The sequence below is a fragment of the Ctenocephalides felis genome, unplaced genomic scaffold (genome assembly GCF_003426905.1).
Source record: "Ctenocephalides felis isolate EL2017-DRISC unplaced genomic scaffold, ASM342690v1 CF-g0.4_SCAFFOLD_02618, whole genome shotgun sequence".
NCBI classification, from domain to species: Eukaryota; Metazoa; Arthropoda; class Insecta; order Siphonaptera; family Pulicidae; genus Ctenocephalides; species Ctenocephalides felis.
In genome coordinates, this window is record NW_020538772.1 from 11,314 (window position 1) to 31,021 (window position 19,708).

The 19,708-nt window shown below is 34.2% G+C and overlaps 1 protein-coding gene across 1 annotated transcript; it reads left to right on the forward strand.

Annotated features, from left to right (window-relative positions):
* The first annotated feature begins 5,253 nt into the window (after positions 1-5,253).
* Positions 5,254-6,012, forward strand: LOC113381125. Its single transcript, XM_026620103.1, has one exon. The coding sequence runs from the start codon at positions 5,254-5,256 to the stop codon at positions 6,010-6,012; it is 759 nt and encodes a 252-aa protein (XP_026475888.1).
* The last annotated feature ends 13,696 nt before the right edge of the window (positions 6,013-19,708 follow it).

Here is a 19,708-nt window from a genome sequence, read left to right on the forward strand (position 1 = left end):
TAATGTTTTCTGTTAAAAATAAATTTAATACATTTTATGAGATAATCATTGAGATATACATACCGTTAATAGCCAAAACCTTTGCTTTGCCTCTGCCTGCCTTAATATTATTGCCTTTTTTCCACTTTAATTTTGTGATTGCATTCACATATCTATCTGTAAGGTAAATACTTCTCAAAGGAAATATATCCGTGCAACGTGGATTTGATTCCAACCACAACACTAACACAAACATTTTTGTTCTAGGCATTTTTACACAAATGGAAATTGAAATATAATAATAAATAAATTTAAACCAAACGAAACACGACGCCAACGCCATTTTGCTATTCTCGGAATTTTACTATGTTTCAAAAACCAGATGTTGATAACAGTGTTGTGCCTTTAGCGTGGAAATTTATAAATCTGGTAATCTTTATAATATAGTTTATTCACAAAAAATATAGTATTGGAAATTAATAGTTCTTGTATACGATGTATGTGTTATGGCGGTTCAAATCAGAGAGAGTTAGCCGGCTTCTTTTTTTCAAAAACCTGGCGTCCTGGGTTGCCATAGCAATCATGTTTGTTCTTCCCAAAGCCTCGCGTACTGTGTTGCCAGAGCAATGATATCTGTCGAATGTAGAATTTATGTTGAAAGTTTATGTGAATAATAATACAACCGTTTATGCAGAAGGATAAAAAACAGACTGACTGATTATATATTCTTTAACTAATCACATTCATTACAAACATTATTAACAATCACTTGTTTTACATAAAACAAAAGACAAACATATATACATAAACATAGTAGACACAGAGCGTTTAGTATTAATCTTCAACACCCCCACTATACTAAACAACTTGTGTACTCATACCTAACAGCTTTAAAAACTTCAAATGCTTATGTACACTTAAGCTCTTCGTGAATATATCAGCAGGCATATCATTTGTCTGTATATACTTTAGATCGATCACACCATCTGCAATTGCTTCCCTGATGAAATGATGTCTCACATCAATGTGTTTTGATCTTTTGTGGAAAACTGGATTGTATGAGAGTTTTTGCGCTGACTTGTTATCATTGTAAATACGTACACTCTCATCTACATCCGTTAACTCCATTAACAAATTTTTTAAGTATATCGCTTCTTTGGAAGCATCTGATATTGCCATGTACTCGGCTTCTGTACTTGACAATGCTACAGTTTTCTGTTTAGAGCTTTCCCAAGATATAATACTATTGGAGAATTTGAAACAGAAACCTGTGTATGATTTTCTATCAACGTTGTCACTTGCCCAGTCTGCATCAGTATATCCTACTAGATTCTCTGAATCCTTCTTAAATTTTAAGCCATACTTCTTAGTGCCCTGCAAATACTTTAGCACCCTCTTTGCACTTTTGAAGTGACTGCTATCATAGCAATTGTTAAATTGGCTAAGATAACTCAGACTATACGCAATATCAGGTCTTGTCATAACAGCTAAATACTTAGACTTCCAATGAGTTGTTGATAGGGTAACTCCTGTTCAATTTTACCTGAAGACAATTTCAAATCACTTTCCATAGGTGTACCTGCTTGTTTGCAATCTTGCATATTGAATTTATTTAGTAGTTGATCTATATACCTCTCCTGATCCAATATTATACTACCATCTTTTTCATAATTGATCCTGATTCCTAAGCAACATTTGGCTTTACCTAAATCTTTGATTTTGAACTTTAAATTCAATTCGGTCTTCAATTTACTATTTTCAGCTATATCATTTGAAAAAACGAAAAAATCATCAACATACAATGCTATTACAGTCATAGTATTATTATTACCTTTTATAAACATGCATGGTTCATACTTAGATTTTCTGTAACCCAGCCCAAGTAAAACTGTCTCAACCTTTTGATACCAAACTCGAGACGATTGTTTCAAACCATATACAGCTTTGTTTAATTTCAATACTTTGCTACTGTTATCTCTATAGCCATCTGGTTTCTTCATATATACCAATTCTTTTAAATGTCCATTCAGAAAAGCTGTTGTGACGTCTAAATGCGTTATGCTTAATCCTAATCTTACTGATAAAGCCATTAATAATCTTAAGGTTGAATGCCTAACGACTGGAGAAAAAGTCTCATCATAATCTACACCATACTGTTGAGTGAAACCTCGAGCTACCAACCGAGCTCTATATCGTACTTGGTTTTCAGTATCTACTTTTCGTTTAAAAACCCACTTGCAGTCCACTATACTACAGTTTTCTGGCATATTCACTAACTCCCAGGCCTTATTTTCCTCGAAAGATTTTAATTCTTCAGCTATAGCGTCCATCCAATATTGCTTGTCTGGTCTTGACATTGCTTCCTTAATTGTTTTTGGTTCTTCCATTGGAAAGTTGTTACACGCATATGTGACATAATCATCAAACGTTTTCTTCTTTCTTGTTCTTTCAGACTTTCGTATTTCTATAATATTTTGTTCATGATCACTGCCAGCATTTTGATCCTTTTCTTCAGTTACAGGCTGCATTTCATTAACCCCCACTGAAACACTGTTCTCTACTGGTTCTATTGGGTTCTTGCTAGGCTCGTCGTCAATAGTTTCCATAATAACTACATTTCTACTTGTGGAAATTTTATTTGTGACTGGATCAAATAATCTATATCCTTTAACGTTGTCTGCATATCCGATCAAAATCTTTCTAACAGATTTTCTGTCCCATTTTGATCTTTTCTGCTTCGGTACATGATCCATTACAACGCTTCCAAATATCTTAATGTGACTAACATCAGGTTTTTTCTTCCACCATAATTCAAAAGGTGTTTTTGTTAGATCACTTGTTACACTTCTGTTCTTCAAATATGCTGCTGTATTAACAGCCTCTGCCCAGAACTTCTTATCTAACTGACCATCAAATATTAGACATCTGGCCTTTTCTACCAAAGTCCGATTTAGTCTTTCAGCAATCCCATTTTGTTCAGGTGTATATGGATTTGTTCTTTGATGAATAATACCATTTTCTTTCAAATACTCCTGAAATACTTTATTACAATATTCGCCACCGTTATCAGTTCTTAGTGTTTTAATTGGCATACCCTGTTGCTTTTCAACGACAGCCCTAAACTCTTTGAAGCAACGAAGAACTTCATCCTTTGACTTTAAAAAATAAACAAAACACATCTTTGAATAGTCATCTTGAAAACTCAAGAAATATCGCGAACCACCTATAGATAACTGTTCCATTGGACCGCAAACATCAGAGTGAACTAATTCCAGAACTTTTACTGCTCTTGAACCTTTGTGTTTGAATGGCAATCTAGTTTGCTTTCCTTCACAACAAACTATACAATTATTTATGTCTGATGTTGCCTTCTCGGATATGGTGAGTCCTTTCACCAAGCCTTTACTCAATTTACACAAATCTGTTTTATTTATATGTCCTAACCGTCTATGCCATAAATTTCCTGACTTAGGATCTGTAACTAACAAACAATTAATATTATTTATCATAAGTTTATATACTCCACCTGTAAGTACCGCCACTGCAACCAAAGTGTTATTTTTGCTATAAATTTTGCATTTATTATCATTGAAAACAACCCTGTTACCCTTTCTGGTAAGAGCGCTAACAGATAATAAATTTGCTGACAATTGTGGTACATAATGAGCATCCTGTACTTCAACATCATAAACTTGACCATAAACCGCTGTCCTAAGAGAAACGCTGCCACAAGACACTACCTTCAATTGCATATTGTTAGCTGTCCTTACTTCCTGCACATCAGGTTTCTTGTTGTATTCTCTTAAATTGTTATTGTCATTCACAAGATGAATACTGGCTCCAGAATCAACATACCAATCTGTTTTATTATAACTACCAGTTGAAAAAACTCTGTTAAATTCATTTTTATCAGGCTCATTATTCACATTATTGAAACGACATTTATTTTTATAATGACCAAGTCTTTTGCATTTAAAACACCTAACTTCCTTTTTAGTATCAAAATTGTTGGAGTTTGAAACTTGGCGCTGCTTGTACCTGCCATTTTGTTTTGCTACAAAGGCGCTCTCATCATTATTAACTGCAACATCGTTGCCTATATCCAGCAGCTTCGTTTTTATTGTGTCCGTTGTAATGGCTATACCGGAATGCTCAATCGCCATAATCATCGGCGAAAACTTTTCCGGCAATCCTGCCAAGAGCAAAGAGCCTATCCACTCATCATCAATATTAAATCCTGTTCCCCTCAATCTCTGCCCTGTTTCTATTATTTGATTGACATATGAGCTCATGGATTCACAATTAATTAATCTAGTAGAAATTAATGTCCTTAAGAGATTAATCCTTCGAGTGAAACCTGAATCACTATACATCGCCTTTAATTTGGACCATAGCTGGGCTGAGGTTTTTGTTTCTTTTACATGTACATATAAACTTGTATCTAATGTTAATATCAATTTTGCTCTTGCCTTTTTATCCTTGATCACATCAATTTCTGCCTCGTGCTTTGGCTCTACAATGCATTCTGCTAAATCTTCTAAGATTAGAAAATTTTCTGCTGCAAACGCCCAATCGTCATATGTTTCACGTCCTTTTAACTTCGGTACATTCACCAAGTATCCCGACGACATAATGATTAAAAAGGCACTAAACTGTTATTCAATAAACTTAAAAAAAACATGGGATCTGGGCCCATAACCTGTAGAATTTATGTTGAAAGTTTATGTGAATAATAATACAACCGTTTATGCAGAAGGATAAAAAACAGACTGACTGATTATATATTCTTTAACTAATCACATTCATTACAAACATTATTAACAATCACTTGTTTTACATAAAAACAAAAGACAAACATATATACATAAACATAGTAGACACAGAGCGTTTAGTATTAATCTTCAACACTTTCAAACTTCAGGACGGTGAACATAAGTGTCAGATGGCACAACACCATCTCCCTTGGAAAGATTATAGTGCTAACTAGGATTCAGTACTATAATCATAAATCAAATCACAAATTATCGAAATTCATATTTGCAACCAAGAAAAATAGAAATAAAAATATGTGGGAGATTGGCAGGTCGCGTCAATTTTAGTAAGCGACACAAAAATAATAATTGACATGGGTTTTTGTTGGATCATTTGTTTTGAACTTGTAAAGTTTTGGTTCAAATAAATTCATGAAATTCATCATGGTATAAATGAATAAATATTTTATTAATCGGCAAATTGTTTGATTTCCGATAGTGGTGACTCCTGTCGTTTGATATTATGCCGCGCCAACACGGACATTTTAGCTGCCACAAACTGCACATTCCTGAATTTATTCCAAATGACTTGCAACTTTGGTTTGCTTTGGTAGAGAAGGCATTCGCATCTTCCAATATCCACGATGAGAAGGAGAAATATGGATTATTGGTTACCAGGTTGGATATTAGACATTCAACCGAAGTGCGAGATTTAATAATCAATGAGCCTGAAGAGAAGCCTTATTCTACATTAAAAGCTGCGTTAATTTCAAGGTTAGGCACTTCGGAGAAGTCAAAGTTGCAGTTGTTTATGTCTGATGTAGATTTGGGTGATAGGACGCCTTCTCAATACCTACGTCATTTGAGGACTTTAGTCGGGACTTCGATGACCGATAACGCAGTTAAAGCCATATGGTTATCCAGACTTCCAGTGGAAATTCAACCATTTTTGGAGATTTCTTCTGGAACACAGTCAATTCAAGAGATAGGTGAACTAGCTGACCGCTTATTTATTAACCATTCACAGCAGCGTGTAGCTGTGATTACAGATGCACAAACCTCTGAGATTGAAACAAAGAATGCTGATCTGCGTCAATTGCGTCAAGATATCGAAGCTGTTTCAAAGCGTTTGGATAAGATTCAAATGTATCATAAGAAGGAAGTGTCGTTTAGAAGACGACAAGATAACTTATGTCGGTTTCATAGACGCTACGGAAGTCATGCGAGGAGGTGTATATCGCCATGTAATTTTAAGTCGGGAAACGATACGGGCGGTCACTAATGGCGACTAGTGACAAACGCCCAAATAACTCACGCCGCATTTTCATCACAGATAAGAAGACAAATGTGAGTTTTCTGATAGACACTGGATCCGATGTATGTGTGTACCCGCGCAGTTTGGTGAGATGTCCCCGTAAGAAATGTTCATTTGGGCTTTCAGCAGCAAATGGAACACCGATAGCTACATACGGTATGTTATCTTTAAAGTTAGATTTTGGACTTAGCAAAACCTTATCTTGGAATTTCGTGATAGCAGAGGTGTCGCGTCCTATTATTGGTGTAGATTTACTTGCTTATTTCAATCTCGCGATTGATGTTAAAAACGTAATTAGTTGAAACCCCTGCAGATTCAACGAAACAACTTCAATCGAAAAATAGAATTATACCTTCTATTAAAATGATGACAGCCACATTGTATTCACATGATAAAATTAAATATAATAAAAATAAAAATATTCAGAGGAGTATCCTGACCTAATACGGCAGTCTGCATTAGGGGTGTGCAAACTTGTTACTCAACATCATATCGAAACTACATCGGGACCACCCATAGCACATAAACCACGTCGCCTTGCACCAGATAAGTTAAAAGCTGCTAAATATGAGTTCGAAGCAATGATTAAAGCAGGGACAGCACGACCGCCCAAGAGCTGTTAGTCTTCGCCTTTACATATGGTACGAAAAGGTTCTGGATGGCGACCTTGTGGAGACTATCGCAGGTTAAATGCGCGGACTCAACCGGATAGGTACCCAGTTCGCCATATCCATGATTTTGCGCAAGCATTATGTGGTAAGGTGATATTTTCTACTATTGATTTAGTGAAAGCTTACAATCAAATCCCTGTAGCTCAGGAAGACATTGCAAAAACTGCAATCACTACGCCTTTCGGGCTATTCGAATTTCCGTTTATGACGTTTGGCTTACGCAATGCAGCGCAAACTTTTCAGCGGTTCATGGATGAAATTTTGCGAGGTTTGGACTTCTGTTATGCATACATCGATGATATATTGGTTGCATCGGAATCGCACAAACAGCATATACAACATTTACATAGTGTATTCAAGAAGTTGCAAGAATTCGGTGTTGTAGTCAATCCAGCAAAATGTATCTTCGGACAACCAAAAGTAAAGTTTTTAGGATATGAAGTCTCAGCCAACGGAACTAAACCTTTAGCAGACAAGATACTAGCTATACAAAATTACGAAAGGCCTAAGACGGTACAACAGTTACGTCAATTTTTAGGTATGTTAAATTTTTACCGACGCTTCATTCCGAAAGCCGCAGAAGTACAAGTGCCGTTAACCAACAAGTTGTGTGGTAATGTGAAGAAGAATGCTGTATTGAATTGGGATTCAAATATGGAGAAAGCGTTTGAAAAGTGTAAAAAAAGTTTAGCAGAAGCAACGTTATTGATGCACCCGCGTTTAAACGCTCCTCTAGCTATAGTTTGTGATGCTTCCGACCACACTATAGGAGCGGCGTTGCAGCAACGAATTTATGGTGCATGGGGTCCATTAGCTTTTTTCTCGAGAAAATTGAATGCAACAGAAAAGAAATATTCGACTTATGACAGAGAACTCCTTGCAATTTACGACGCTGTAAAATTTTTTAGACATATGGTAGAGGGAAGAGAATTTGTGATATATACTGATCATAAACCTATCACTTACGCGTTTAAAAAGAAAGATAGCCAGTGTACGCCGAGACAGTTTCGCTACCTTGATTTTGTTAGTCAATTTTCGACTGACATCAGACATGTATCGGGTCAAGATAACGTGGTAGCAGATGCTTTATCCCGTATAGAGATAGTTAACAAATCTGATCTAGATTTTAAGGCGATTGCAGATGAACAACATAAGGATATAGACATGGCACAACTGTTATTACATTCTGACCATTCTCTTAAATTAAAAAGAATTTTTATTGAAGAATTGGGAACATCGCTATTGTGCGATGTATCTCAACCAATCATTCGGCCGGTGATACCAAGAAGATTTCGCCGTGCTATATTCAATAGCCTACATGGTTTGTCGCATCCTGGAGCAAATGCTACCATTAGATTGATAACGCAACATTATGTATGGCCTTCCATTAAGAAGGATTGTCGACAATGGGCTCGCAGCTGCCTAGATTGTCAGCGCTCAAAAATTAGTCGACACATTGTCTCAAGACCGGGAGTATTTCCATTGCCAGGAGCACGATTTGAGCATGTACACGTCGACATCGTGATTATGCCGTTATCAGATGGATATCGTTATTGTCTAACATGCGTAGATCGTTTTTCACGTTGGCCTGAAGCAATCCCTATAGAAAATCAGGAAGCAGCTACAGTAGCAAGAGCATTCTTTTCTAACTGGATAGCAAGATTCGGAGCTCCCTTAAGAGTTACATCAGATCAGGGTAGACAGTTTGAATCGTGTTTATTTGAGCAGCTCAACCGATTAATGGGAACTACACATTTCAGGACAACTGCTTATCACCCGGCTTCTAACGGTATGGTTGAAAGATTTCATAGACAATTAAAAGCCGCGTTAAGATGTCATAATACTGAGCGTTGGACTGAGATATTACCAACTGTTATGCTTGGTATTCGATCAGCATGGAAAGAAGATCTTCAAGCGACTGTCGCTGAGATGTTATATGGCGAGACTTTAAGATTACCGGGTGCCATGCTGGTACCAACCCAAGAGACCAGTCATAGTGAAACCGATTTTGTAAAAAATCTTAGGAAGCAGATGAAAATGGTTAGACCTGTGACTGGCACAAGGCATGGAGTAAAACCAACCTTTAGGTTCAAGGAGATAGAAAATGCTAAATATGTATTCCTTCGAAATGATGGACCCAAAAGACCTCTGCAAAACCCTTATGAAGGCCCATTTGAAGTTTTATCACGATCTTCAAAAACTTTCAATTTAATGATACGGGGTAAAAATGTCACCGTTTCAGTAGATCGGATTAAACCAGCCTACGAAATAGCGGTAGAAACAAATTATTGAGATGTTTACAATCACCCACGAATGGTTTCTTCGTGACAACGTCACTGGGAGGGGGAATATGTGGGAGATTGGCAGGTCGCGTCAATTTTAGTAAGCGACACAAAAATAACTAGTTGAAGGTGCATTTAGCCTGAAGGCAAGTTGCATGAACTTCCCGAAATGTGTAAATAATATACTTAATCGATCCAATTTTAGAATAAGCAACTTGATCTGCCTTTAACAATATTTTTTTATTTTTTAATAATATTAAGAAATTTATATTTATCACTATCATTGATTATAAAAAAATATTTTTTATTCTTTTTTATTATTTTTTATATAATCTGAATACATAAGTGGTTCTCATTGTGACAAAATTGTATCGACGCATACGATTATTTTTCCAAATTGTAGAAAACGATGATAATTATTATAACTTGATTAAAGTAAAGAATTTCTTGGTCATTTCACGACCTTGGAGACGAAGTATATTTTCTAGGCAGAGGCTTCATATGTTTTTGATTTTTCAAAATCGGTTCGGTAGGATGAGCTTAAATGTGGACGAAAATTAACACTTTTTTTCAACAGTTAATTACAAGAAAACGGCTCGGTAGATTTTCACCTAAAATTAATCAGTACCATTCCTAACTAATATCTTTCGAACAGTTTTCGATTTTTCAAAATCGGTTCGGTAGGATGAGCTTAAATGTGGACGAAAATTTAACACTTTTTTTCAACAGCTAATTACAAAAAACGGCTCGGTAGATTTTCACTTAAAATTAATCAGTACCATTCCTAACTAATATCTTTCGAACAGTTTTTGATTTTTTAAAATCGGTTCGGTAGGATGAGCTTAAATGTGGACGAAAATTTAACACTTTTTTTCAACAGTTAATTACAAGAAAACGGCTCGGTAGATTTTCACCTAAAATTAATCAGTACCATTCCTAACTAATATTTTTCGAACAGTTTTTGATTTTTCAAAATCGGTTCGGTAGGATGAGCTTAAATGTGGACGAAAATTTAACACTTTTTTTCAACAGTTAATTACAAGAAAACGGCTCGGTAGATTTTCACCTAAAATTAATCAGTACCATTCCTAACTAATATCTTTCGAACAGTTTTTGATTTTTTAAAATCGGTTCGGTAGGATGAGCTTAAATGTGGACGAAAATTTAACACTTTTTTTTCAACATTTAATTACAAGAAAACGGCTCGGTAGATTTTCACCTAAAATTAATCAGCATCATTCCCAAATGATATCTTTCGAACAGTTTTTGATTTTTCAAAATCGGTTCGGTAGGATGAGCTTAAATGTGGACGAAAATTTAACACTTTTTTTCAACATTTAATACAAGAAAACGGCTCGGTAGATTTTCACCCAAAATTAATCAGCATCATTCCCAAATGATATCTTAGGAACAGTTTTGTGATTTTTCAAAATCGGTTCGGTAGGATGAGCTTAAATGTGGACGAAAATTTAACACTTTTTTTCAACAGTTAATTACAAGAAAACGGCTCGGTAGATTTTCACCTAAAATTAATCAGCATCATTCCCAAATGATATCTTTCGAACAGTTTTTGATTTTTTAAAATCGGTTCGGTAGGATGAGCTTGAATGTGAACGAAAATTTAACACTTTTTTTCAACATTTAATTACAAGAAAACGGATCGGTAGATTTTCACCTAAAATTAATCAGCATCATTCCCAAATGATATCTTTGGAACAGTTTTTATTTTTCAAAATCGGTTCGGTAGGATGAGCTTAAATGTGGACGAAAATTTAACACTTTTTTTCAACAGTTAATTACAAGAAAACGGCTCGGTAGATTTTCACCTAAAATTAATCAGCATCATTCCCAAATGATATCTTTCGAACAGTTTTGATTTTTTAAAATCGGTTTCGGTAGGATGAGCTTGAATGTGGACGAAAATTTAACACTTTTTTTCAACAGTTAATTACAAGAAAACGGCTCGGTAGATTTTCACCTAAAATTAATCAGCATCATTCCCAACTAATATCTTTCGAACAGTTTTTGATTTTTTAAAATCGGTTCGGGGATGAGCTTAAATGTGGACGAAAAGTTTAACACTTTTTTTCAAATTACAAAGAATCGGCTTGGCAGATCGTTGCACAAAACTGACAAACGATAGTCCTCACCGAAATACATCACAGCTTTTAAATTTCTAAAATCGGTTCAGGCGTTTTTGAGAAAACGTCGACCAAAAGTCTAATTTTGACAAATGCCAAAAAGACCATACTGATTTTTTGCAAACTTTGACGAATTTTTAAAGCTAAACCAGTTGTCGTAGGGCCGTAATATTTTAGTATGACCTAGAAAACTATGGTATCTATCGTCAAAAAAATAATCATAAAAATCGTCGAAATTTTTTTTTTAAAAACTTTATTACAAGAAAACGGCCCGGCCGATCTTTACCAAAAACTAATCAGCACAATTCCCAACCAATATCTATCGAACGGTTTTTGAATTTTCAGAATCGATTCAGAATTGCGGGCTAAAACGTGGACGAAAAATTTTTCACTTTTCTGCAATTTACAAAGAAACGGCCCGGCCGATCGCCGCACAAAACTCAGAGATACATCAAATGGCTTTTAAATTTTTGAAATCGGTCCAGCCGTTTTGAGGAAAACGTCGATTTACGGCAAAAAATCTGTTCACACACCACACAACACACACACATACACACACACACACACACACACACACACACACATACTTTTTCCAAATTTGGTCTCATTCGATTCAGAATGGCTGAAAACGTCCAGAAAACATAAAATTAGCGATTCGGTTTTTTGATGAATGAAAACATTAAACTTCTCCTTCGGGAAGTTAAATAATTGACATGGGTTTTTGTGGATCATTTGTTTTGAACTTGTAAAGTTTTGGTTCAAATAAATTCATGAAATTTATCATGGTATAAATGAATAAATATTTTATTTATCGGCAAATTGTTTGATTTCCGATAAATAAAATATGACTTAGTGTCAAAATATTAATATTATGAAAATTACATCTAGATAGTTGAACTTAATCTAAAACATTTTAATAACAATGGTAAAATAAATATAAATATTAACACAACTAATATAGTACGTAATGTTTAATCCTATTAATATGAACCTTTAATGATTTAGATCCACACAGCAAAGTATAATTAACAGGTGAATCTCTCGATTGAATCTCGTATGGACCAATACATGGCATAACTAATTTACGGGACTTTCCTTTAGAATTGGATTCATTCTTTAGGAGTAGCATATCTCCAACATTGAATTCAGCTTCTTTAGAAGACTTATCATAATTTAGTTTGAAAAGTTCTTTAGAAGAAATTAGGTTTTCTCGAGCAATATCAACAGCAGATTTTATTCTAAGTTTTATTTCTTCGGCATAGTTATCGAAGGTATATGGAGGATATTGTGGTGTAGGATGTGAAGATGGAAGTTCGGGGTTATATCAAAACTTAATTCTTTTATAAGTACGTTTATATCCTTGATGGCCGCCTAAAGGTGTGTGATGATACTCTTTGATAATTCTTAATTGATCCGAATGGGTTAGAGGGTCTGAAGGCCGATTGAATATGGAAACATTGATGTTAGAATTTTTAAAAATAAATCTGATCATAGATCGAATTTCGCCTTGCTTTAGTCTATCCTCTATTGGTAGGCAAGGTAAGGCCAGATCTTTTAAATCTAATTCTAAACATAGCTCTCGTAAATTGATAAAACACTTAAATAAAATTTTATAAGTGGCTAAATCGGGTTGTCTTAATTTAGTTATTAAATAAAAAACATAATATTTATCATTAAACTTAATATATGCTACATCTCCTACTTCTCTACGTTGGGTAACTAGTTCATTAATATGGTTAAATTTGATCTTAAAATTATTGAAAAATGTATTATTACTATTAAAGTCCTGAGGTGAATCTATACAAAATGACGTGTTTTCTAAAAATAAAAAAAATAATTTAAAATCCTTAACCCTAGTATTAATTATAATATTGTTACTTAAATTATTCTTAAATTCTTTATATGTATCTTCATCAGTTATATGAAAAATCCTACTTAGGGCATCCGCATTGGTGTTGGCGGATCCCTTCCTATAAACTATCTTATAATCGCATTCCTCTAACTTCATACGCCAACGCATGAGTCTGGAGCCTGGGTCTTTTAAATTCATGAGCCATATCAAGGGCCGATGATCAGTAACTATAAAGAATTTGACACCATAAATATACGGTCTGAAATGACGCACTGCCCAAACAACAGCTAATAATTCTTTATCTACAGTGGAATAATTTTCCTTTGCCTTATTTAATGTTCTGCTAGCAAACGCGACAGGCAAATCCTTGCCAATGTTCCCTTCTGATAAAACCGCGCCAATTGCTTTGCCAGAGGCATCAGTCGTTACATTAAACGTCTGTTGGAAATTCGGGTATTGCAAAACTGGGGCACTAGTTAAAAGACTCTATAAAGTTTCAAAAGCTTGTTGTTGGGGTGAGGATCATATGAATTTATTAGATTTTTTCAAAATCTCGCTCAAAGGCCTCGAAATCTTATAAAAGTTTTCGATAAACCTTCGATAATAACCTGCTAGTCCAAGAAATGATTTGATCTTTTACCGATTTCGGAACAGGTAAATTGATTACCGCGTCAATTTTAGAGTTGTCGGGTTTTATACCAAAAGGTGTTATTATATGCCCTAAATAATAAACCTCTTTACACAAGAAATCACATTTTTGAGGCTGCAACCGTAAATTATTGCTGCGCAGCCTTTCCAATACTTCACTTATTTTTTTAAAATGTTTCTCAAGAGTATTCGAGTAAATGACAATATCGTCTAACTATACAACGCATTTTATTCTTTGCAACCCAGACAATACGGAATTCATTAATCGTTGAAATGTTGCTGGGGCATTTTTTAACCCATATAGCATGCGTTTAAAATGGAAATGAGAGCATTGAGTCGAGAAAGCAGTTTTAGACTTATCATTCTAACTCATTGAAATTTGGTGAAAGCCAGAAGCCAAATCAAGAGTAGAAAAATATTCTGAGTTGCTTAATTGGTCAAGAATTTCTGAATTGTTTGGTAAGGAGAACGAATATCCTATTGTAACCTCATTAAGTCTCCGAAAATCAACAAATAATCTCCATTTTAAATTACCCGAATCGGACTTCTTCGGAACCAAAAGTAAAGGCGCATTCCAAGGGCCAATATTGTGTTCTATGATATCATTTTCTAATAACTCGGATACTTGTTTATTGATTTCGCTCTTATGGCGATCTGGTAAACGATAGGGCTTAACATTAATAGGAGGAGTATGAATGCTATGTTCAATAGAAGAAGAAAAAGGAAGTTTGTCGCCTTCGACATAAAAAATATCAATAAAATTTGTACAAATTTCTTTAAGTAATTAACATTCAATATCATTTAAAACATCAGTTTTTAAAGCAAAAAAGATTTTGTCTATTCTATCTGGATTAGTATTAAAAGTAACTTGTTTTATAAGTTTAGGGCTTTCAGAAATATCTTAAATATCTGGCAAGGTATCTACATTAAAAATGGGTAAGTTTAAATCTACTTCCTTATCATTAGAATTTACAATATTAATTACACAAGCAAAATTTGACGGTGAAACTATGGTACTAGCGACAAAAACTCCTGCACTTAATTCAGTTTTTTCAATTACTTTCACAGCATTGGTGTTGTTAGTAATTTGAACCACGGTTTCAGACCTTGAATTTAGTTTAATATTTGATGGAGAATATCGTAAAGGCAAAATAATTGAGTCATTGAATTTGAGTATTGAGTTAGGAATGTCGATACTTCCACCAAAAGCTTTTAAGAAATCTATGCCCTCTATACCATGCCCTTCAATAGGCAACTTACTTATCACTAACTACATTAAATACAACATTTGCTTTCTTGTTCCCTAACAGTGTGTGAAACTTGGGTTTGGCTAGTTGAAGCAACAGGCTCTACATTACTACGAGGGTCATTCAACAAGTACTTAGCCTACAAAAGAAAAACGAAGATTTTTGAAAAGCGGCGATTTATTTTTCAACATAATCTCCTTCAAGCTCGATACACTTGGCCCAGCGATGCTCCAACTTTTTTAACCCGTCCAAAAAATATGTTTTTTCGAAGGCTGCAAAATAGGCCTCCGTGGCGGCGATGACCTCATCATTTGACCTAAATTTTTTCCCGACGAGTGATTTTTTCAGATTTGGAAACAAAAAATAATCGCAGGGGGCCAAATCTGGAGAGTAAGGTGGATGGGGCAGCAATTCGTAGTGCAATTCGACCAATTTGGCCATGGCGACGGCGGATATGTGAGTGTATCTACTACGTTTATCTTAGAGCGCTGTTGTTCATTATAGATTTTTTTACGACAATCCTTGATTAAATGACCAGACCTCTTACAATAGTTGCAAAAGGTTTCAAATTTAATTTTAGGTTGAGCATTAATGTTTGGCAAGACATTGATTTTAGGGCTAAAAGAGGTCGAAGTGTTAGAATCAGACGTAGGTTCTTTCTCTTTAGCAAATTCAGCGGCTTCCCTAAGTGTCTGAAAGTTTTTCGCTTTAACGAGTAGTCTCAAGGAAGGCTGAAGGCCCTCCTGGAAAATATGCAATGCTTGGTCCCGTAAAAGTTCATTACAAAAAGAGCTTGAATTTGAAATTTTGCTACGTTTAATTGTTGCTTCAATCAAATCTGTTAAAATACGTTCTAACCTATTTTCGTAATCACTTAATAAATTTCATTATTAAATTTTTTTTTTATTACACTTCATTATTATTTGTAATACATTTAATTATGTTTAATTATTTATATGAGAAATTGGAGATTTGACCACCTATCACTTATTCTGTTTATACATTTAAACAAACATGTAAATGTAAGCATTTTTCAGATGTTCTGCTAGTGGTCATGCGATGAGGTTGTTATGTATTGTATATGTCAAAAATAATGTGTTTATTTATAGTACTTTCGATTCTAAAAGCGCTTGTAACTGTTTTTAAGTTCATGGCAAGAGCTTTATGTACCTAAAAGCAACTAGTTAGAAGCCGAGGGTCCTAATTAGAACTTATTTTTTGACTCGGGTAGCCCTATCTGTCTATCAAAGAGATAACAGAAATTTTAAGGGAACGCGAATGAAAAGAAAAATAATTTAAATACCTTCCTGTCCAAGTTGGTTTCTGATACCAATGACTCAGGACGGAATTATTAACTTTATTTTTAGTGATTCTTAAGGGGGTATTCTACTGTAGAGACATGAATTTCGCACGGTTTTTGAAGCGCTGTATAAAGGAAACAAATAATATTTTTACTATCAATTTTTTATAATTTGTCTACTGATATTTTATTATTACAAAAAAAAAATTATTAAAAAAAAAATTAAAATTCACAAAGTTATGAGCAGTCAAAGTGGGGGCTCAAAAAAAGAGGGTGTCCTGGCGTGCATGATTCCAACCATCCTGGTGATCCGAAACATAAAAAATATATGGATTCTTAATTATGTATTATAGATGCCGCTATCGTATGACCCTTGGATAAGTTAAAAAAAAATTTGTTTGAATGGCGGCAGTTTGAAAAAAAAATTCATGTTTTTTTTAACAATTCCGAATTTTTTAAAAACACTAAATGAAAAGTTATAGTTTTGGGCAAGGTCCATGCGATAAAGCGATGTATAGAGAAGATCCTCTCCAAATTTGAAGTAAATAGGTTCATTAGAACTCGAGATATCCTAACCGCCAGCTCGAAAAAAGTAGTTCCGAGAAAAACGCGTTCAAAGTTTTGAGACTCGGTCGGACCCGAACCGAGGCCACGTCACTAAAACGGCTATAACTCAGGAAATAATAGTAATTTTGAAAAATACTTTTAATGACATATTTTTGAATAACTAACCTTTGTAAAAAAAATATGCAAAAAAAAATTCGATTTTTTCAAAATTCTACCCCCTTATGTCTAAAAAGCTAATAGTCATCCGATTCAGTCTCACAAGTGAACTAGTCTAATGTGTCGACAACGTGAAAATCGTCAAGGGACAACAGAACGTCATCAACATATCTATAATAAAGGTGAGGTGTGGAACAGAAAGATTAGATAAAACAAAATTTTCCAAAATTTGTAATGTTAAATCAGCCGCAGGGGGGGGCTAATGCTAGACCCCATGGGCAAACCAAAAATCTGTGAATAAAATTTATCATCAAATCAAAAGTAAGTCTTAACAAAAATGAAATTTAAATTAGTCTTGAACCAAACCGAGTCAATCGAAGTCTGATGTTGGATATCCATCCAACGGTCAGAAGCAGCTTCTAATGCCAAATCCTAAGGAATATTCGTAAAAAGGGAAATGAGATCAAAACTAACAAAGGAAGAATTGGGAGGAATTGTAAAATTATTTAAATTTTTAACTAAACTAAAAGAATAGGGTACATTAAATTTTGATAAAATAGAAACCTTAGAGAGAATGGTGCTGATATATTCGGAGAGTTTACTTAAGGGAGAATTTAAGTCAGAAACAATAGGTCTGAGGGGTAAATTAGGTTTATGAACCTTAGCAAGACAATACAACTTGGGAAAACTGGGATGAAAGACTTTTAAGGAAAAACCTAATGATTTGGAGATAAGAATAAGTTTGTGAGTTTGTTTGTTTAAATGATCGGTGGGGTCGTTAATTAAAGGTTTATAAAAAGTTTCGTTGTTTAATAAGTCGTAAGTTTTTGAAAAATAATCCGACCTGTCTAAAACCACAGTAAGATTGCCTTATCAGCTTTGTTGACTATGATATCTGGATTATCCTTCATAAGCTTTTCGCATAATTTTAAATTCCTAACAATTTCTAAATGTAAAGGAAGGGAACTAAAATTAGAATTATTCTTTTTGATAAAAGATAAAAATTTGCTACAACACATGGATCTAAATTTTGTTTCTTTATCTGGGTTATTCAATTTTTTTAAACCAAACTTCAAATTACTAAGTACCTTAATGAAATTAAAGTTGGATTTGAGAAAAGAAAATTTAGGACCAAGGGCAAAGATATACTTTAAATTAGGGGGGATAGGTGTGTTAGAATAGTTTTTGAGCCATTTATCTATTAAATTTTCACTTATCAACGGTACAATAGATTTATTAAAATTATCCAAATGCTTATCAATTTTTTTCATATGAGCCAATTTTAATTTTGTAGAAATTCTGTCATATTTCAAATTTTCAAATTCTAGAAAATTTTCCAAAATGAGAGGTTCCAAAGTAGAAGTTAAAACATTTTTTAAATTTTCAATTTTACATTTAAGAGAAGAAATGTAGGAAAAACTATTTTTAATTTCAAGTGACATAGCTTCAAAACTAATGTTACATAACTTTTTGTTAAAGAAAGAAGATGTTAAATGATTGAACTTAAAACGCATTAATTTTGTGTCAAAAAACTTAAGAATCAATTTATATTTTCTGCAACGTAATAGAAAATTTTGTTTGATAATAGCTTTGATCAATTTCAAAGTTAAAGAAGAAAATGTGGAAAGTTTTACCCTGGTATGGTATCCATAATGCAACTCAACAAAATTAAAGAAAGACAGCTGGTCATTAGATGGAACAGGAACAAGATGCCCAGAGTAATTTTGAACCGAAGTCGGAGGAAGATGATCTTGAACAAAATTCCGAAGATGAAATCCGAAAGGGTGAATCGGAAACCCACAACGATGCGAAGAACCAACATAATGATGAACAGGGAAAGTATGAGGTCCATAAAACGGAGGTGGATGTAAGCGTACTAAAAATTGATATATATATATATACATGGTCTGTTCAAAAAGTACCCGGAATTACTAATAATTAAATTTCGCGGGTCTGGAGTGTCTGATTGTCAAATTTTTTTTTTATTGTGTTGGTATACATGCCCCTAAAGTATGATGAAATTTTCAGCTATATTCACTGTTTACTTTGTCTGTGGTAGTCGCTAAGGTTCGACGTGTTTTTCTGAGCTCGGCGATTTTTACAATGGAAGAATTGAAAAAGTCAAAGAATTTGTATTAAATTTTGCGTAAAAAATGAAATAAAGTGTTGCAAAGTGCAAAAATTCACCAGATATGGCTCCGTGTGACTTTTTCCTATTCCCAAAGTTGAAGAGACCCATGAAAGGACGGCGGTTTTCCTCGATTGAAGAAAATCGCCGAGAGTGCTCAAGGACATATCAAAAAGTGAATATCAAGGGTGCTTCGAAAATTGGAAAAAACGCTGGCATAAGTGTATTATATCTGGGGGGACTACTTTGAAGGGGACCACATTAATGTAGACGGATAAATAAATATTTTTTTGAAAAAACGAAAATTACGAAAACTTTTTGAACAGACCTCGTATATATATATACGAGGTGTGTTCAAAAAGTACCCGGAATTACTAATAATTAAATTTCGCGGGTCTGGAGTGTCTGATTGTCAAAATTTTTTTTTTATTGTGTTGGTATACATGCCCCTAAAGTATGATGAAATTTTCAGCTATATTCACTGTTTACTTTGTCTGTGGTAGTCGCTAAGGTTCGACGTGTTTTTCTGAGCTCGGCGATTTTTACAATGGAAGAATTGAAAAAGTCAAAGAATTTGTATTTAATTTTGCGTAAAAAATGAAATAAAGTGTTGCAAAGTGCAAAAATTCACCAGATATGGCTCCGTGTGACTTTTTCCTATTCCCAAAGTT

Bases quoted from the DNA above. Each gene is read 5' to 3' on its own strand.
- LOC113381125 (XM_026620103.1), top strand. From the start codon at position 5,254: ATGCCGCGCCAACACGGACATTTTAGCTGCCACAAACTGCACATTCCT.